The sequence below is a fragment of the Equus asinus genome, chromosome 22, assembly GCF_041296235.1.
Source record: "Equus asinus isolate D_3611 breed Donkey chromosome 22, EquAss-T2T_v2, whole genome shotgun sequence".
In the NCBI taxonomy this organism is placed as follows: Eukaryota; Metazoa; Chordata; class Mammalia; order Perissodactyla; family Equidae; genus Equus; species Equus asinus.
The window spans coordinates 32,218,940-32,240,407 of record NC_091811.1 but is presented as its reverse complement, the minus strand read 5'-3'; the positions used below and the strand labels follow the sequence as shown (position 1 = coordinate 32,240,407).

General features: G+C 38.0%; 1 protein-coding gene across 15 annotated transcripts in view; it reads left to right on the top strand.

The window, feature by feature from the left end:
* Window positions 1-21,468, top strand: part of ABCC9 (ATP binding cassette subfamily C member 9) — a 123,483-nt gene that overhangs the window by 51,033 nt on the left and 50,982 nt on the right. For 13 of the 15 annotated variants that reach the window (XM_014832427.3, XM_070493959.1, XM_070493961.1 and 10 more), the window contains 6 exons: window positions 4,680-4,752; window positions 5,655-5,760; window positions 15,523-15,561; window positions 16,976-17,077; window positions 18,741-18,825; window positions 20,091-20,171. In XM_014832427.3, the coding sequence (XP_014687913.1) occupies window positions 4,680-4,752; window positions 5,655-5,760; window positions 15,523-15,561; window positions 16,976-17,077; window positions 18,741-18,825; window positions 20,091-20,171 (486 nt within the window). The remainder of the gene's footprint in view (window positions 1-4,679; window positions 4,753-5,654; window positions 5,761-15,522; window positions 15,562-16,975; window positions 17,078-18,740; window positions 18,826-20,090; window positions 20,172-21,468) is intronic. The other 2 variants (XM_014832434.3, XM_070493964.1) reach the window with 1 other exon arrangement.

The following is a 21,468-nucleotide window of genomic DNA, read 5'->3' as shown; positions in this document are numbered from 1 at the left end:
TCGTCTATTTTATGTGGGATGCTGCCACAGCGTGGCTTGACAAGCAGTGCTAGATCTGAACCCCAGGCTGCTGAAGCAGAGCGTGTGATCTTAACCACTATGCCATTGGGCCAGTCTGCCAGAACTTCTTAATTTTAATGTAGTCTAGTTTATATAACTTTCCCTTTATGCTTAATGCTTTGCTTTTCATCTCATTTAAGAAAACTTTTCCTACCAGAGGTCATGAAGGTATTTTATATTAGCTCCCAAAATCTTTGAAGCCACACCTTTCACTTTTAGTTCTTTAAGCGACATAGAATTGATTTTTGTGTTTGGTATGAAGCAAGGTTGTGAGTTAGTAGGGGAATCAGTAATAAATAATTTGAGTTGTAAATTCTGCAGTAGTAAATTTAGTGGTAGTAATTGTACTACACTTAGTAGTAAGTCAGTAAGGTTTGATTTAATTGTTTGTATGATATCCAATTGTTCCAGCCATATATATTGATCACTGTCCCCACTGACCTTCAGTGTAGTCTGTCACACATCAGGGGTCTTTATATTTCTGGCTTGATAGCTGGCCTTAATTTGTTTTCATCTGATTTATTTGTCTGACTAATATTCCACTGTTATGATTTTTCTAATTTCCTAATGAACATTGACATCTTTTAGGAAAGATTCTTACGCCTTGTTCTTTTCCTCCTAAAATATCTTAGCTATTCATGGCCCTTTGGGGGAAAGAAGCTTAGGTGCCCTGAGCTTCTATTTCTGAATGTGTACTTTTCCTTATACTTTGACTTGGCATTTCCTTACTCCTTGCTTTAATGAACTTTTTAAAAAACTATACCTTATTCAGCATTTTTACTTATTTCCAGCAGGAGGAAATGGACAATGGTTTGTGTAAGGTCCTGCCTTTAAATGTTTAAAAATTATTTTAATTGAGTTGAAATTCACACAGCATAAAATTAACCATTTTAAAGTGAGCAATTCATGGCATTTAGTGCATTCACAATGTTGTGCAACGACCACATCTATCTAGTTGCAAGCCATTTTCATCACCCCGAAAGGAAACCCCCTACCCGTGAAGCATCTCTCCCCATTCTCCCTCCTCTCTTGCCCTTGGCAGCCACCAATCTACTTTCCGTCTCGATGGATTTGCCTATTCTGGATATTTCATATAAATGGAATCAAACAGTAGCTGACTTTCTGTGTCTGTCTGGATGCTGCCTTTACATTTTAGTCCATTCTTTCCTCTTACTCCTGACCCTCACTCCTCTTCACCTCATCCCCCAACCCCATTTTGGTACCAGCTCTAATGTGCTCAATAGATGCACTTAAATATACTCATATTATTGGAAAATATGTAGTGTTGTCATGAGCATCTATGTGCTTTCAATTTACTAAAATGTTTTTATGATAGTTTGCTCCTTCTAAAGGTACCACTGTATTCTGGAGAATGCATCCCTGTCTTTTACTTATCCCCTAGTGATGACTGCTGGGTTTGCCTCCATTTTCCCTCTATCATAACCCAGGCTGTGATGATCATTTTTGTACCTATCCTTTTATGAGCCTTCGCAGAGATTTATATGTTAGCTGATTTTCCAAGATCAAATGGCTATTTAGGGAAGCCAGGATTTTAACTCTGATAGTAGACAAGTGAGACTATTTCGTAAAAGGCAAGAGGGGCTGGCAGTGCAAATTGCCGCAGGAGAAATTAACTTTGGCCCTCCTCCTCCATCCCTCTCAAGTGGACATTGTTCCCTCTTTTACTGCTGTGTAGCACCAAATCATGAGGTGACGCTGCATTCTTCTGCTGCTTTCAGACCTTATCTTTCTCTCCTCTCTCACGCTCTTGTGAAGCTATAGTATTTTCTAGCTTTCTCACATTTATTATCAGAGGACCTCATAATCGCTCCCCACCTCATCGAACATTTGGGTACCTGTATCCTAGTCCATCTTTCTAAATTAGTAGCTGCCACACATGGATGTAATTTAAACTTCCAAGTGCACAGCCTACCTGGTGTCCCAGCCCAGAAATCCCTTAATCTACTGTCACTCCATTTCGACAACCTCACTTATGATCACATTTGGCTACCACCTGGGACTGCTGCCTCTGAAATCTTAAACTCTCTTATACCAGTCAGTCACTGACCTCAAATCCTGACCCTTTAGCTCTTTCGGGTATTTACCTTCACTGTCATTGTTTTTTAACCTCATTGAAACCTCCAACAACTTCAGCCGCTTCCTTTTCTCTCAGTCCTTTCACACCTTTCTGTAGCAATCCAACCTCATGCCTTCTGCACTCCTATACACGGGCTGCTGAGTACTATGGAGGAAATGCCACCATGGTGCAAGTTGGCATAGCCACAGATTTGTCATCTCCAACCTCAGCTGACCCTCAGTAGTTCCTGACAGTCCTTCTACATGCATCTCATCAGCATTCTTTCCCGTAACCTACAGTAGCTCTTCAGCTGTCACCACTCTCTTCGCACCTTGTTCTATCTCTCCTTTAGCCTCCTCTTTCTGCAGATAACCTTTACTCCCAATTCACTGAAAATGTAAAGATTGTCGTGTTGGGCCTCTTTCAGTTCTGTGCTGGCCCTCTTCCAAGCCCATCTATGTTTGCAACTCTTTTAGCCTGCTTGTCTACTCTCTCTGAGAGAGAGGGATCCTCAGCCTTTGAGGCTGTGTATTTTCTTTGAACATCATTTGTCATTTAGCCACAGTATCTTAAACTTCTGCCCCGGCCAGCTCTATCCATTATTTCCCGCAATGTGTTTCATAGTTTTCTGATCCTGGGCCTCTTCTCATTGTAGATATTTACCCAGAAACGCCTTCATTGAAATTCAGTATATTTTCAAAACTAGCTAAAACACCACCTTTTCCAAAAAGCTTTTATTTTCTTTAACTCGTCTCAAAATGACTTTCTTTCTGAACTGCTGTTGAATGTCTGTGTGTCTGCCCCCTCTATTTGTTACTTAGCCCATCTCTCGTGTATTGCACTTACTTCTGTCCATGATTTATTTACTCGACAGATTGCAAATTCCAAGAGAGCGGGGAGGATGCATTCTACCCTTTTTGTAGCCAACATTAGTCCTAACACAGTGCCTCACATAGAGTGGGTACTCAGCAAATGTTTGTAAAGCGATCAATAATTCAGTCCTTGCTTCCAGGCCACCCTCCTTCCAGGACTAATGTCAGGCATATCTGATGATGGCTATTACTAAATGCCATACCTTATTTTACAAGCCAAAGAAAACCTATATGGAAAAACACAATCTAACCTTTTCAAGCAACCTTTTCATTCTTTAACTTGTTCATTTTAAGGGCTTTTTAGGGATAGAATTAGTTACAATTTAGACACCCCCAATCTATTCTGCAAAATTCCCAAACAATAAGGTGCTTAGAAATTTCATCGTTTGTGGTTTTGCAACACACATTAATATATGAGCAAGGAGTATCCTTATTTTATTTTTCGTCTAAGTTTCCAGGCACCTTCCCTCCCCTTACCTGTTTCTATTCACCCTTCCAACCCTTGGGTTCTGTTATACCTCTTTTTGTTTCCCATTTTTGTAACTGTTAAAACTATCAGGTCCACTTGAAGCCTGTTAAAACAAATGGATTGCTTTGGACGACTCTCAGGTCTTCTCATCTTTGCTGGTTGTTGAGTTTATACCACCAAGCAGTGCTGCCTCATTTCTGTGCTTTATTCCTCCCCCTCCTGCGCTCGTTCCTTTAAGTTCAGTGAATAGAGATACATCCACATAGTTCGGGAAACTCATTCAATACAAAAATCTTCCTCCTGGAATTATGTTAAGTGAAATAAACCAGCGAGAGAAGGATAACCTGTGTATGACTCCACTCATATGAGGAATTTAAAATTATGGACTAAGAACAGTTTAGTGGATACCAGGGGAAAGGTGGGGTGGGGGTTGGGCACAAATGGTGAAGTGGTGCACCTACAACATGACTGACAAACATTAATGTATAACTGAAATTTCACAAGATTGTAACCTATCATTAACTCAATAAAAAAAAATCTTCCTCCTTAGCTAACGGAGTCATTTTGTTGGAATAATTTGTAGTCATTTCTGTGCTTTCCTTTGCATCACTGGATTCTGGGAGTTGCCTAGCAGTGAGAAAATGATCAACGTAGAGGTTACATTGGAAAATATTTGGGACGGTTACTTTTTAAGAATGCTCACATGTAAATAATCCAGTAATCCCAAATTTTCAGAGAAAATTGTTGTAATTTTTAGCATTCTTCATAATATGACTCAAAGACTCTCCTTTCACTTCCATTCTTTTTTGTTTCATTTATACCTTTAAATATAGTCGTGTGTCGCTTAATGACGAGAATACATTCTGAGAAATGTGTCATGAGGCAATTTTGTCGTTGTGTGAACACCACGGAGTGTACTTACGCAAACTTAGATGGTCTAGCCTGCTACACACCTAGGCTGTATGGCACTAACCTTAGGGAACCACCGTTTTATATGCGGTCTGTTGTTGACCGAAACATCATTATGCGGTGCATGACTGTAGTTACAACTCCAAATTAGAATTTCACCACCAGTGTGTTCTGCCTTGTGTTGAAAATCTTTCAGTGCTTTAAAAAGAAAATTTATTTTAATTGAAATTACTCTCTAACAGTGCATATATACATAATTTTATAATTTAATTTCTGTATTCTTATTTTCTAGGTCACAAACGGATACTTTTCATGGGGGAGTGGTTTAGCTACATTATCCAATATAGATATTCGAATTCCAACAGGTAAGAGTCGTTTTTTACTCAGTTTGTGTAATTGTTAGCTATCACAATCATGGATTTTCTGAGATAATTGAGCCTAACAAAAAGAAAGACTTTTAAAGACAAAACATTGTTTATAATTATTTATTTGCACCATGGATCTCATGAGCCACTGTATCACTGTGGGAATGACTGGAAATGATAAAACTTGCCTTTCTTTACAAAGCGTGGATCTTTAGACAAGTAATTTAATGCCCAAATGAACTGTTACCAGTTTATTTGCTGATTTGTGCCATTTAAATGATGGGATAGTTGATTTCTCATTTTGTTGGAGAAAAAAACTTAAAGAGTATATGAGAAAATAGTGTTCTATCCCTGAAGAAGACTGATGAAATTTTGAAGATGTTTATGGCTCAAATATCCAATAAGTTTTGTTTAAAGTGTCTGGATAATTGAATAGAATATTTTTTGACTTGGCTTGATGGTCAGTTGTCTTCGGATTTTTCCCCTTTTATCTGTAAATCAAAGTAAGAAATTGGAGAAGATGTCTTAATAACAGCCCAAATCACTTTTATCCCAATTATCTGTTTTAGTCAGAACTGCCTTTTTCACTTGAACAAATTCAATAATAACATTAAAACTAATTTAGCTGGTTTGAGCAATTATTTCATTGCTTTCTTTACTAATGTCAGCTATTCTCATAGTTCTAAAAATAATAAATCAAGACCTATGTATTTTAATTTTTCTTTCCTTTTCCAAAAAAACTTACGTATCAGAGAAAGGAGCTGTTGAGAATATCTTATTGCTGGAGAACAGAACTGGGCCATTGCTTGTGGAGCATCAGCCTTTTCTAAATGTGTTTTGATTTGATTTTACTAAGAGCATTCCATCTCATCTTGTTATCATCCTTTGTTTCATTTGTCTAGGCCAGTTAACCATGGTGGTGGGCCAAGTGGGTTGTGGGAAGTCATCTCTTCTCCTTGCCATCCTCGGTGAGATGCAGACTCTGGAAGGAAAAGTTCACTGGAGCAAGTATGTGTATTTGTAATTGATTTCTGTTGCTCTGTCATGCACCTGATGATCTTCCAAAGGAAGAAATTAGACCACTAGATTCCCTTGTTAGGAGTCTGAGGACCCCTTAGAAATAAGTGCAGCTTTTTTTATTATTATTAAATTAGTTGAAACCTTAAATGTCATAAATAAAAAATTATAAAACAGTTTATTACAGTGGTTTAAAATAGTACAAACTAGTATGTTGCTGAGGTAGAAGTATGATTGTGGTTGCAAAGATAGATTTTTAAAGTTAGATGGGTAACAATCAAAGAAATAACAATGCATTCAATAATAAAAAGAAGTTCTGGGAAACTTGCATTATTTATAAAGCTTAAATGCCAACAGAACCTTAATGGTTCAATATTCATAGAAGAAACATCTAATAAGCTTTTTCAAAGTCTTCATAAGGGGCTGAGAAATCAGCCATTTCTCTTCACACCTAACTAAGTTTACTAGACATTTCAAGTGTCTGCTTAGAGATATGGATGAGTCAGACTAGTGTGTTGTGTAACCTAATGACATGAAAAAGGAGGTATCTGGTGTGGTGCTTCTGCTGGGTATTTGGATGGTTGTCTTGAGGTCTTCAAAGTACATTGTGGTATTAAAGTGACCCAGAACCATAATATTATATAATTATGTCATAAAGAGTAAATCGTGTTTATTTAGTTTGACCTACCTAGTAGATTCTCCAGAAGCAGTTTATGAAGAAATTGGCTACAGGTTATCTAAAGAAATGGATTGTAGATCAGTGGTTCTCAGCTAGGTGTGATATTCCCCTCAGGGGACATTAGGCAATGTCTGGAGACATTTTTATTGTCACACTGGGGATTGGGCTGCTACTGATCTGGTTGGTAGAGGCCAGGGATGCTGCTAAACATCCTATAAGACAGAGGGCAGCCCTTCACAGCAAGGAATTACCTGGCTCCAAATGACAGTTGTGCTGAGGTTGGGAAACTGCTCTCCATCTACAGTTCTTTCGTATCATTTTGTGCCTCGCCTCGTGAGTTCCATTGTGGCTCAGTCTGCTGTTTACATATATAGATGTCTCTCAAGAATGAGTATAGATTACTTATGGGCATTTTTAGATTAAATTCTGTTTTAAACTTTAAAAAGAGAAGAAAATGCTTGGATGTGAAATTTGAACTGGGAACAGAACTGTAAATCTTATTTTTGATATCACTGGTGAAAGAAGGAGACTCAGAAATGTTGAGTGTACATTTTACTTCTGTCCGGGAAATCTAACAGATAGTAGACATGAAACTGTTTAGTTCATATCCAGCAGAGAGCTCAAGAAATAGTTGATAGCTGCAGTTTGCTTCATGACAAGTTCCTGTTGATCGCTGAGGTCAGGTGCAAGTGGTGTTTGCCCTCCACTATCACCTTCCATCTGGGGTGAGTGTAGGTTTTGAGAAGCAGGTCTTACTGGCTTAAATTATATTATGTGACATGTAGGACCATAATCAGGTTATTTGGGTTTTGTTTTTACCTTGTTTCACTGTCATTAAAACAGGGAGAACGAATGAGACAGTGACAGAAAAAGCATGAGATTTGATTTTCATACTTCTAAGATGTTCTCTTAATCTAGTCTTCTCCAGTGTTAAGACTCCAGGTTCTAGAGCCAGCCCTGATGGCCTAGTGGCTAAAGTTCAGTACTCTCATAGTTTCGGTGGCCCAGGTTCATTTCCTGGTCGTGGAACCACACTACTCGTCTGTCAGTTGCCATGCTGTGGCAGTGGCTCACATAGAAGAACCAGAAGGACTTACAACTAGAATATACAACCGTGCACTGGGGCTTTGGGGAGGAAAAAAAAGAAAGAGGAATATTGGCAACAGATGTTAGTTCAGGGTGAATCTTTCCCTGCAAAAAAAAAAAGATACTTATTAAAAAAGAAAAAAATATTCCAGGTCCTAGCTCCGCTTGGACCAAATTGACTCCAATATCATCACTGATAATTATTGTCATTTTGTTAATGGGTAAATAAATGATATGGAAATTAGGAAAGTATTATGTACAATCTAGTTATTTATTTTCTTACATTCCTAAGTGGCATATCCTAAGCAAATGTACACCATGTATATCTTACTTCATAAAGGTTGTGAATTATTTTATTCAAAATAACATAGTTTATACAATAAAGCTTTAAAAATAAAGATATCAAGAAAGAAATAAAGTTTAAATAATAATCTTACAAGTTAATAGATAGAAATGCATGTGCTGCAGTCCTGCATATTTATAAAATGTGGGCCACAGATTCCACTCTGAGCTTCATGGAAGCTGGGCAAAGAGGGAAATAAGATAAAAACATACATTTACCCAGAAGAGGTTAAGATATTTTTTTTGTAGGAAAGAAATCTCTTCCGTGGATCCTAATACAAGGTTGTATCTTGGCGACAGTCCCAACAGGATGAAGATGTGAGAAGGGATTTAAGATAATTCTCAGTATTTATAAAATCCCCATAATTTACAAATCATCTTTTTATGAACACTTGCCTTAATAAATAACAATCCCATCTTTTCATGGGAGACAAGACTAAGATATTCTTAAAAAAAATGCTTGGGTTGGCTCATATACACACACAACTCAAAATCTAAGCCTCTAAGAGATTCGATAAGCTAACACAAGTTCTGTTTTCTTTCAATTACAAGAATTTAATTTTCTTCCATATCTGATAAAACATATTTTCAGATTAGCAATGTTCAGAGGATACTGACCCTCTTTTAATGTTATTTGCGATTACTCTTCATTTCAGAAAAAAGGTGCTGTGCCTTGCCCAATAAGAAAAGGCATAGGAATGTTAACTAGAGCAAAGCTAATTTAGAAATTATCAATATTGATAGGTTGATGATGTGCAAATGCTAAAAAGTACTTTAATTCAGCACACTGAATTGTTTGATATTTTTTAAAGCTCAAAAAAAAAAAAACAGCCTAAAGCAAAACAATAAACTAAATGTTACAGTAAGGCACCAAGTGCCTTGCTGTCCTTCTGTCACCATTGCATGTCTCTCTGGTTGCGTGAATTTTATTTTTAAATGTGTCCTCATAGACTGGCAGGAGCAAAGTCCGATGAAGCGCTCTGCCCTGTTGCAGTGAGAAATATTTGCTTTGGGCAGGAGAGAAGGTACCGCTGCTCATTCAGGGCACACCTACCTGGGTGGAACTTGGTACACAAAGACATTTATAGGTGTTTCCTTGGAAGCTGCTGCCTTTGACCTAGTCTGACTTTGTTGTACCCCAGAAGAGAAGGGTGAAAGAAGGGATGGAGCAACTAATAAATTCTCCAAAATTGTCAGAAGGCCAAGGTTCTCACTCCTGCTTCTGGGTGTGCTTTATCATTCTGGAAAAGCAAATGTTCTGCCCCACTGAAGGTGTCCTTTCCTGTCCTTTCCCATCATGACGAACAGTAATTCCTACTGCTATCTGAAGAGCTAGAACTAAAAGACTTTCTCTGATGGAGGGTCCCAGTGAGGGAGTCCAGAACGTGTAATAATTGTGGTAATCATGTGAGACATAGCCATCATTTCTCTTTGGTTTCCTTTTCTTTTCCTTTCCCTCTCTCTAGGCCATCAACCCTCCTACTCTCAGGCCCCATCTGTCCTGATGTTCTGTCTTCTGTCTTGTTGTAATCAACTCTATAACAGTGGGCTTATTATTCTAAACCTGGTGAATCAAAGAGTTACTCCTTTTCAGGTGACTTTGCCAGGCACGAAGGGATAATGGCACATTGAGTCGGCTGTCCTGGATCAGATATAATATAGCATGTTTGTGTCCACATCTAGCTGTCCCTCTTCCAAATATCCTTCATGATTTAAGCTTGCAAAAGTCACCCTTTCCCATTTCGGAAGGTGTATCAACCATGATACTTGGAAGTTGCTAGAATACCAAGTTTAACTTTTACTCTTGAAGGAAAATACGCTCAAATCCTGCACACAGAAATGAAATCTGATGCCATTTTCCGTCTGACCTCTTTGCTTTCTGTGTCGCCTCCGGTGCTGTTTACTACCCCATTGAGTGGTGGAGGATGAGTCTGGACATAGATCTGGCGATTTTCATGGAATCAAATAACATCTGATGTTGGAATTCACAGCTAACTCTATTTATTTATTTATTTTGAAAGAGAAAAAATAACACTCTACGATTGAATTTAATTAAACATATTACTCCATGAGAGGGTTGGGAGGTGGTCTCTAGAAGTTAAGGTTTATAACATTACTCATGGAAAATGAAACAATAGGACAATTTTTTCGTTCATGGAAGATGACTACCTACCAATGGATCTATATTTACCCTTTCTTTCTTCCTCTGAAACTAGTATATGATATTCAACTTTTATTCTTAAGGGAAAATATAAACAAATCCTGCAAGGGGAAGTCTTCAGAAGTGAAGATTCGCTATATGCTGTCTTGCCTTACTCAGGACATTACTACATTAATTAAGCCTTTTTTCTTATAAAAGACTTTAATTTCTTGCTCTCCTCATTCCATTATCCTCCATTTAAAAAAAGGTCTTGCCTACTTAAAGAACTGGAGCATTTCTCTTTTTAAAAGAGGAGTCTACCCACACTTAACCCCTTTATTTTCCTTTCATTCAGAGCATTGCAATCTGGATGAAAAGTTCTCACCCCTGCCTGCCGAAATGCTAAATCATCATAATTTGTTCTCAATCCTTCTTAACATCTCCATAGCTTTTGAAACTTCTCCCCACTGATGACTCCTTGAAACCAACTTGTTTCTTGGTTTCCATGACACTTTCACTTATTCACTTGTTAAAATTATTTATTGCACACCTATTACATGTAAATCATTGTGCTGGTTGTTGGGAATGAATAACTGAACAACGGAAGCCAGGCCTCTGTTCTCATGAAGCTTCCTCTTCGGCAGGGAAGGCCACGAGGAAGTAAGAAAATAATTTCATATTAGTTATTTGGTTAGACTTTTCTATAAGTCAGGAAGAAGAAGTACAGGGTTTTATCAGAACAAGTACTGGGTGACCTGACTGAGTCAAGTCTGTGGGGTCAACAAAGGCTTTTTTAGAGGGACGAATAAATGAATGATACTTGAACTTAAGTTTTAAGGATAAGCCAAAATTGATGAGTCAAAAAGTCAAGAGCTGCAATAGAAGTGGGGATGGAAGGTGGGGAAGAATATTCTAACTCTCCCTCAGTGTTTCTGCAGTCTACTGTAGGGTCCTCTTCCTTACTCAGCCCTTAACTTATGTCTTTGACTTCAGCTAGTCTGTAAGTACTAATGACATACCAATGTACGTTTCTAGACCAGATCTTTCTTCTGATGATGTAACAGCTCCTCCAAAAAGTCTTATACAGGCTGCACATTCAATACATCCAAACTGAACTTACATCCCTTATGTCTCCAGAACCTGCTTCTCTTATATCTTGGTTGGAGTGTGTCCTCACCCCTTAAAATCAGTTGGTGAGTGTCCAAGTCAGAGCTCAAAGAGTCAACCTAGATTCTTCTCTCTCTCTCGCCTGCAAGATCCAACCAGTCACTTATTCAATCACAGTGTACTCACATTTCTATTCTATTTCAATATCCCTGGTTTAAGTACTTATCACTTGTGTGAACTACTCACACTAATAACTTCCTCACTTTTCTTCACACTATTCCAAGATTTACCTTTTTGACATGAAAATCTAATTACTTCCTTCCTGCTTATAATTTTTTTTATTGACTAGGCAAAGCATACAAGAAATATTCCAAAGACCTTTGCATACTCCATCAGGGCCTTTTATGATTTGGTCCCTGTCTAGCTTTTTAAATGCACATCCTGCCGTTCCACCCACCCTTATCATTGTGCTCCAGTAACACTGTGCAGATAGTTCTCAAATGTATATACTCCCCTGTAATGCCCTGCCCCAGATTGGTGGCTCCATTCTTGTTTCTAGTGTCAATTCAGAGGTCATCTGTCTGACAAAGTCTTCTCTTATTCTCCCAGGTGGATTGTAATGTACGTTTTCTTCTGGTCCCTCTGCACTTTGTTCAAATCCCTAATGTGGATTGGTCTCCTCACTAGACTGAGACACCCTTAAGCCAAAGGATATTGTTTTTTTATCTTTATCTGCTTCATATCTTGCCCAGCCCCTGGCTCTTTCCCATTTCCATTTGTAGAAAAACAGGACTTTTGCATCTCTCCCTCTCTCTTTTTAATCTCAACCCACAGCTACCACCCTATCTCCTTCTTTTTGTAAATAAAAAAAGGTCTTCACTCGTTCTCTCCAATTCCTCTTGTTCTCTTCTTGCCTCAGTCCACTGCAGTCTGGTTTCTACTCTGCTGCTCCACTGAAACTATTCTTATCAAATCCATCAGTGGCATCCTAGCTGTTAAATTCATTGGGCACTTTTTGATCATTATTTTACTTGGCATTGTCGATGAAAATAATCCATAACCAATCTATAAATGAAAGTTTGGGTGAGTTTATTCTGAGCTGAAATCTGAGGCCCATGGCCCGGGGCCTTTCTTCCTGAAGGAAGAAAGGGCACCGAAGAAGTGGGGTACACAGAGTGGTTATATAACCCCAGAGAGGATGTTTCACATAGGATTGAAATGTCCCTTTTACAATAGTCGCGAGACTGCTCTGTCGGCACAGCGATTGATGGAAACAGCAGGTAGGTCTTCTGTCTCAGTGAACGCAGCAGGGTGGCAGTCTGTTGTCTCCAGCTGAGTGGTCACAGGTGGGCGCCACAATCAGTTCCTAGCCTAAGGAAAGATGCTTAATCTTTAAGGAAATGCCAACGTTGGGAGGGGGAGGGAAGTTGCACCTTTATCTCAAGGGCCTTTGTTCTTCCCATAGGAAATGTGTATACAATGCATGCTCAACGGCCACAGTCAGGCCCTTTTGGAAAAAACAAAGTCAGGCCGAATTAGGGTTATACCAAATGGCTTCCTCATATACTGCAATATATCCTATTGCTTGCCATTTTTTTTGGTCATTATTTTACTTTACATTCTGGCCACTTGACATTATGGCTCATGCCTTCCTTCTTCAGAAGATCTTCTTGCTTAGTTTCCAGTAAAACTCACAGCCCAGTTTACTTCTTATCACTTTTGCCTGCTTCTCTTGGTCCCTTCATCAGATTTCTCTTCCTTAGCCATTTGTTAAATAGTGATGTTTTTCAGGGTCTGTCTTTGTCCCCTTCTTTTCTGCCTCTGTGCACACTTGGTGGACAGTCTCATAGCTTCCCATGACTTTGAGATCCTCTATCTGCTCCTGTTCCTTTGTTTGCTTGTGAAACAAACTAGAGTGATTTAAGTAATTTATTGACTTTTCACTAATAAAGGATGGAATTCAAAGTCCTTGGTACCTAAGGCGTACATTATGAAGACAAATCACCCCAAAGTTTTCATTCGTTTATCAAATCTCTCTCTTGAGCTTCAAGTTCTGCTTCCTGGCCATGGCCATTTGGATATCCCTTAGGTACCTCGAACTGAATGCGTCTGCTGCTGAATTCACTATCTTCCCCTGCCACGTGTACTTCCTCATCTCTGTTCCCTGTCCATGGTTCCTTCCTTGATCCTTTATCCCCTCCCATCTTGTCAGTCCCCCACAATCCTAGGTATCTTTGTACGTGTCCACTTCTCTTCATTCATTCCCCATTACCCTAATTCAGGGCACTGCCTTCTTATCTCCCTTACTCGCACGGCTTCTAGCGGTCACTGTATCGCCTCCAGCCTTGTTACCTCCAATTCATTTGTTATATTTTGCAGTCAGAGTGATATTTCTAAACCAAACCTATCTCTCTCTCTTGTTTAAAGCCTTTCAGTGGTTTTCTGTTGCTCTGAGGAAAAGTTCAAACTCTGTAAAATGGTTATGAGCCCTTTCATTATCTGCCTGTGTGTACTTTTTAAGTTCACCGTGTACTTTTCTTCACTCGCCATTTACACCCACATTTCAGCCATGCTGAGTTTACATCAGTTCCTTGTATGACCAGGATACTTCAAGGTCATTCAAGATGTATTGCATCTGCTCTGAAACACTCTTCAGCTTTTCTTCATCTAGCCACTCTTATTTATCCCTCTGGCATCAACTCTGTTGTTTACTCTGACTTGCCAAAGGTGGCTTGGGTGTCCTTCGTCTCTGCTCTGAAATAACCCTTTACCTCATCTATCATAGTATTTGTTCCCTTGCCACACTCCCATAAAACAGAAAGTAGCATGAAAGAAGGAGTGAGTTTTCTTTGTTTACTGTATCTCTCGTATTTTGGCACTAGGAGTGATCAATAAATATTTTTGAATTGATATTGAATAAATATAGTTGGAATTTAGTTAATAGTAATTGAAAAACTTGATGACTTCCAGTTTAGGCTGACATTTTCAAATGTCTAATGGGCATTTGCACCTGGATGGCCAGGAGGCATATTAATCCATAATTTCTGCCACACACCTGCTCTTCCTCATCTGTTCTGTCTCTTCCTCAGATTAACTAAACCATTGAGGTCATTTATTGGCTTTTTACCACTAAAAAACTAAAATCCAAATTTCTTGGCATCTAAACCTATTGTGTGGAAAATATCACTTGGAAAATTGTGCATTTCATTATTTTTTTATGAGCAACTTAAATCAGGGAATAATCATTATTGGGAAGGAATTTTTAGTCTGAGATTGTTTTGCCTGCCTCTATTAACCATCTCAAGATGTCATTAGCATTGTGCAGTTGTGAAAGTCTTATCATTAGTAACTCTAAGCCAAGCATCAGTAGGTAACGTACTTAGGTAAATTTTCTCCACAAAAGCATATGCGGTTTTCCAACGTCTAATAGGATCTATTTTTGGAGCTCTTGTAGACTTTAATTATGTGTGTGTTTTTAAACTCAAGTCTTTCAGAATGATGGAATTCAACTGAATTACACTGGCGTGCCACATAACGACTTTTCAGTCAACAACAGACTACATACAACATGGTGGTCCCATACAGCTAGTACCATATAGCCTAGGTGTATAGTAGGGTATACTCTCTAGGTTTGTGTAAGTACACTCTGTGATGTTCACACAACAATGAAATTGCCTAAGAATGCATTTCTCAGAACGTATTCCTGTTGTTAAGCGACTCATGGCTGTATTAAAACTTAGAACAATAAAATGACAGGTCCTCAGGTGTTTTTCCCCATAATATAGATTTAACTAAATTCAATTAGTCAGACACTTCTTTTTACTTAAATCATATCAATCAATAATTAATTATAAGCAAATGTTGCAGTTTGACTTATTGTGTGTGTCTTTCTTACCATTTCTTTAAGGCCAGGCTGTATCCAAACTTTTCAAGTGGAAAGCCCAAAAAGTATTTCTTCCTTTCATGCCTTAGCATAGCTAGCTAGGAATTTAAATAGAATTCAAATAAATTTGAATTTGAAAGGTAGGGAGGCCAAGGAGATATCAAATTTTTATTCAAACTAGGAAACTATTCTAGAGAGATTATCCAAGTTTACACAGGTAGTTGGGGCAGGGTTGGGGCTAGAACCCAGGCCATTGTATGAGCCCAAATTTTGAATGGAAAAGAAGAGCGTTATCTACCTTTGGAAACTTACTAGGTAATTGTTTCCCAGCTGATAGAGACATTAAAGAAGACTGTCATTCATCTGGGTTGTCTCTGAAATTAATATCAGAAACCATTTGGGAAATGTAGCTGTTTAATATGTCCAGTGTTAATTTTCTCTCTTACCTGATATGTGCAGACATTCATTCTATATTTATATTTCATAATTAATAAACATTGTTTGCCATACTTGCAGTGTTAATGAATCTGAACCTTCTTTTGAAGCAACCAGAAGGTATTATTTCTATTTTAATCTGCATTTGATAAGAATAACTTCCTCCCTCAGACTTTACTTGATACTCAATCTCTTACTGCTAGTCATTTTATGATGATATACAGTTATTTATTAGAATGTGCTAGCAATAGCAGTGGTTCCCAACATTTGTAGCCTACTAAAAGAATTAATTTGCCAGACAAAATGGCCCATGGTGTCAACTGTTTTCCTCTCTGTGAGTCACACATGTCAAATTGGGCTGAAACTCAAGCTGTTCTTACCAAACATGATTTGGGGTTTCACGAAATAAAAATGCAAGAATTAATAGGTATATTGTTTATGAGTTAAACAGTGAAGGGATCTGCCTATAAGCTAGAGATGGAGAGCCAAGTGCTTCATCTATTTTAAAAAACCACTTACAGGACCACGGGGCAGGGGACGCAGACATGCCAGAGGTTGGGAACCACTGCTTTACTGCACATATGGTTATCTAAGTGACTACTAGTATACTATATATTATCCTGTCTTCTAAACTCCTAAGCCGTAATGTTTCAGGATGGTTCCTGAGCATTTCTAACTACTCTTTTTCTTAATCTTACTCTCTTTTAACCTAAATTCCTTAATTAGTACTTACAGACCATGAACTAACTGTGGAAGTATGACTTTTAGGCTGACCCCTTCCCTATCCCAATCCTGTCATCTTCTTTATCTTCAGCTCACATGCATTTTCCTAATTATTGCAAATTAAAGTCTGATGTATGGACATCTGGTAGAATTTGCAAGCCAGAAAAATGGGGGAGGGGAAAGAGGTTATCATCTTTTAAAAACAAACTCTTTCAATGTGCATTGAAATATGTAGTTTTTAAATGTGTAGTTATTTTAATATTGAAATGGACTCCTTAAGAAATTATTATTTGTTTTTAAATATTTATATATTATCTTTTACCTTAAAATACGTTGTGATTAAGCCACAAACACATACTATAATTATAGTATCAAATCATGTCTTTTGTTAAGGTCTGAGTATGAAATTCATAGTTATGTAAAGTGCTTTTATTATAAAATAAAATATCTGTGGCTATTGGAGAGGATGAATTGTTATTAATCTTTTAACTACTTTTAAAATCATGGTCATTTTAGAAAATAAAATTTCAATTAAGAGTTTATACCTTAAAAGACTTCTTTAGCAATAGCAAATCAAATTTTGCGTATTGTGGAACATTTTGATTAAATTCTAATCTCTTTAATTTAGGTGGAATATTTAACCATTAATTAATAAGGGTGGTGGTTGTTAAAATGCATCTTTTAGAAGTATTCCATTTCTCTGTTTCAGGTATTTTATCAACTTTTATTTTCCTTAGTTATACTAAAATACACATACAGCACAGCACGCTTGTATAATTTTGGTGTTTTGTTTCTCTTTTCCATTTTCCAGTAGGAACAGGTATTCTGTGGCTTATGCAGCTCAAAAGCCTTGGCTATTAAATGCTACGGTAGAAGAAAATATTACCTTTGGAAGTCCTTTCAACAAACAAAGGTATTTTTGAATGTATCAAATTTAGAACTACAATGAGCAACTATTTCTAATCCTTATGTTTGGTCCTCAGTTTCTGGAACCTTAACATCTGGGATATACTTTCTTCTCCACTTGCCTTACTTCCATCCCATGGCCGGGCCTTTTGAGTCATCTCTTTTAGGAGAAGCCCCATTGGAAGTTTCAGCCCATCCTAGACACTTATTGAGAGCAATTTATACACCAAACCTAACAGCCGAAATTGAAGCGTGTATGTATGTGAGGAGGGCTGGGGGGGATGGTGCTGAGGTTATTGGTAAGCAGAAGGAAAAATCCAAATAAGGAGCAGAAGGAGAATTAATTGCGGAAAGAAGAGGGACAATGTGGGATCTGACGGGTCTAGAGCAGCCATAATATGCCGTCTGTCAACCATCTTTTAAATACCCTGGAGCATACAAAGGTATGACGCTTTCGGTAAGCCCCCTCACAAGGGTGGATCATAAGACCCTAAGCTGGGTCTAGCAAGTTAAGGACAATTAGGTCAGGGGAGAGACGTGAGCAAAGGGGAGGGAAGAGAAAAGCAAATAGTGTCAAATTACATGGGATCTTTGGGAGTCTGGAAACAAACCAAACAGACAGGAATTTGTATATGTTGATAGTGGGATACTAAATTGTACAGGAAGGCTGAGATGAGTTAGTGGAGGGCCTCAAAAGCCAATTGGATTTAATTCTGTGCATTCTAGGGAGGCAAATCAAGTTTTAGAAAGCAGAATAACGAAATACATATGATGTTTAATCTGGAAGTGTAATGGCAGATATATGTGGGATGAATCTGAATTAAGAGCAAGGAGACATTTAGAAGTTTCTCGGGATAATTATGCAGGCATGCAGTGTTGGTTGCCTGCCTTTGGGGGGAACTGAAGAATTGGAAAAGAGATGGTTGACAGAAAACCATTCTAGAATAAGAATGGACAAATAAGGGCAGAGAGAAGAAGAGGGAAGAATCAAGAATGACTTGAATATTTTAAGACTAGGTGATTGAGGAAATGAAACCATTGATATTTTTCCCAGCGCTCCAAATGCCCATGCTTCCCTATACTTCCCATCCATCCGATTTCCAGTCCCAGCCTTAGATCAGTTTGAGTACTGTCAGTGCTCCTCATCTTCCAGTTCTCCTCAGTGGAGCATGCATAACAGTCTGCACAGTTACCCACGCACACCTCTACTTCAGGCTGGGTGAGCCTCCTGTTGGCCCTCGTATGCACCATGAACTTGTTCACCTTCAGGTGAACCTTACGCTTCCTTTTCCTCATTTTCTTCCTGGAACATTATGCCTCATCTTTCTGGATACAACTTACAAGTTGCCGTCTCTGCAAAGGTGTCAGTGACTTCTCAGAGTGGTCAATCATTTCTTCCTATGTATTCTAGGAGCACGTTGTACCTACCTATCTATAGCACCTAACAAAATGCATTTTTATTGTATGTTTCTGTATCAGTCTTCTGCCCCACTTACTAGTTTTATAAGAGTGGGAACAAATATCTATTTATCTTTGTATCCACAAAATAATGTAGAGGCTGGTTGTTCAATAAGTGTTTTATTTCAGCTTCTAAGATATTGCACCTGGGACTTAGTTCATGGGCAGTATATTAATAGTGATCCAAAAATTCAAAATTGTTTATCCCAAAGGTACAAAGCTGTCACAGATGCCTGCTCTCTTCAGCCAGATATTGACTTACTACCATTTGGAGACCAGACTGAAATTGGAGAGAGGGTGAGTTATATATAGTTTCCTTAAACAATGAACAAAAATCTAGTAAACTCTTTTGGTTGTGTTTAACCTTTAAGGGAGCATAATGAAATCTGAGAATTTAGAAATTATTTTCCTGGTGACAAGTTCCAGAAACAGGAGCACAGGAGCTCTTTGATGCTACTCTCCCTTAAGTATTTGCTGAGTAACCACCATAGACAACATTTTGCTAGTCACTCAAGAGTTCTCAAGGAGAATAAAGCAGTCCCTGCCTTTGATCAAATGTATTTCTAGCTACTTGGAGTTGACTTTAGATTGATCTGGAAGCTGGGATCGCTTCCGACAACTTCCAGTCTTGTCGACATCTATTTATTCTTGTTAAAAAGTGTTCTTTTTTCTTTATACGTATAAACATTGACGTCATACTATTCCGACCACTGAAAAATATTTATACCTGTATGTAATCTTTATAACAACTTTGGCTAGAATTTTTAACCCTTCTAGGTGTCAAGTACTGGGCGATAGCCTTTATACGTATTGTCCACTTTTGCAGCAAACCTGTTGTGTGGGTGTTATTGTTATCTGCATATTGCAGCTGAGAAAACTAAGGCTGAGAGAGGCTGAAGGACTTGCCCGGTCACGAGTTACTGGTGCAGCTCCAATTGGTCTGAGTCTGTAGTCAGCGCTGTTAATGACTATTCTTTATTGCAGCATAGTATAGTGTTTAAGAGCATGAGCTTAACTTCTCTGAGCCTTGGTTTCTACATGTGTAAAAAAGGACAACAATACCTACCTTTTGGAACTGCCGTGAGAAATAAGAGAAATAAGGCCATTCACACAAGCCTGGCACGTACTGAGTACTCAATAAATACTAATTTTTAAAAAATTTATAATTAGTACTTGATTAGTAAAGAATATTGCTGTATAATTCTGTTGAACATAACTTGTAATTTCAAATTTAAGAGGTATATGTTAAGTAAACTACAGACACAATTCAAGAAACTAGTAACAATTTTGCAATTGCCTGCAGTCTTCAGCACTCACTGAGGGTGCATGTTAATTCTTTCCTGCAGCAGAGCTCCCTATCAGAGTGAAAGAAGAATTAATGTTATCCATCAAGAATTGCCTTAATATAATTCAAGTATTGACCAGTAGACACATTTCATTTTATCTTACCAACGTTGTCACAATTTAATTAATAAATTACCATTAATTTAACATCTTTTTAGAGAAGTTTCTATTTTAAAAGGGATGGAAAAAGTGGATGTTTATGGATATTTCTTCTCTAGGGCATCAACCTGAGTGGAGGTCAGAGGCAAAGAATCTGTGTGGCACGAGCTCTCTATCAAAATACCAACATTGTCTTGTTGGTAAGAATATGGCCTTTCCTTTTATTTCTATTTTCTTTTTCCCTCTGGACAAATGAGTCTTCAAAGACACAAGTCAAGGAACTTAAGGAAAGGTGGTTTAACTTGTGAAATCATAGAAAATTTAGGGGAAACAAATCTTCACAAATCAGATGAGCATGTGAAGTTGAGAGTTGGAGGAATCCAGACTGGTGTCCAAGAGACTGAGGTGTCCTCAATGGTGGCTTATATGAATTTCTTAATCACAAGGATTCTTAATGAAGTGTGGATGGTGCTGGTTCAACTGGACAGGATCATAGATCTTATTTGTATTTGTTGACAAAGAAAGAAGGGTGGGAAAATACACTCTTAGCGGACATGGGGTAAGTGAGCACTGTGCTGCATTCTAGTGGTATGCAGCTTAGGCTGTGGCTAAGATTTTTCTGCGTTATTTCCCCCCTCCCTCCTTCCCTTCCTTTCTTCCTTCCTTCCAGCCTTCCTTCCTCCTTTCCATCCGCCAATATTTAGTGAACATCCTCAGTACCATCTTCTGTACCGGGCAAAGGACACAAAGAAGAAAAAGACATTGCTCCTATCTTTAAGGATCTTATTTATACGAATAATTGCTTGAATGGTTTTACATTTTGCTGTAATTAAACTTTATCACAGTAGCCTTTACACAATATCAAAGGCAAATGAAAACATCTTAATTATGTATCAAGTACATTAGTCATTTTTGAAGCTTTACAGCACCTACAAATGTGCTGTATCGGTGAATATATTTATAAGAAGTTATTTCCAGAATTTATCCATTCAATAATATACTACTTAAACATAGTAGTTGAATATAAGAAAGAATATATTAGTAAGAAGTGAATATATGTATATAAAAAAATAATATATTCTTGAAAATGAAGAATTGACCATTCATTGAAGTAGCAATTTGTCAGTTATCGTGCATTCTTTAAAGGAAGTATCTCCTCAAAATGTTAAGATACAAACTGAATCTTGAGGAATGATTCCCAGTCCATCAAACCTAGATTTTTATTAAGTTATATGAAAGGTTACATTTGACTATAATGCCAAGATGCCCCCTAATGAGGCCATGTTATATAAGTGATAGCAACCATTTTCAGGGGCTGTCTGTGACCTAGGCTTGATTCTAAATACTTTACACACTAGCTCACTCAGTTCTCACAATAACCCTATTAAGTTTGGCATTGTTGTTATTATTACTACTATTTATAGTTGAGGATACTGAAGCTTTGGGGGATAATTTATCCAAGGTCACACAGCTAGTAATAGTGAAGCAAGGAGACAA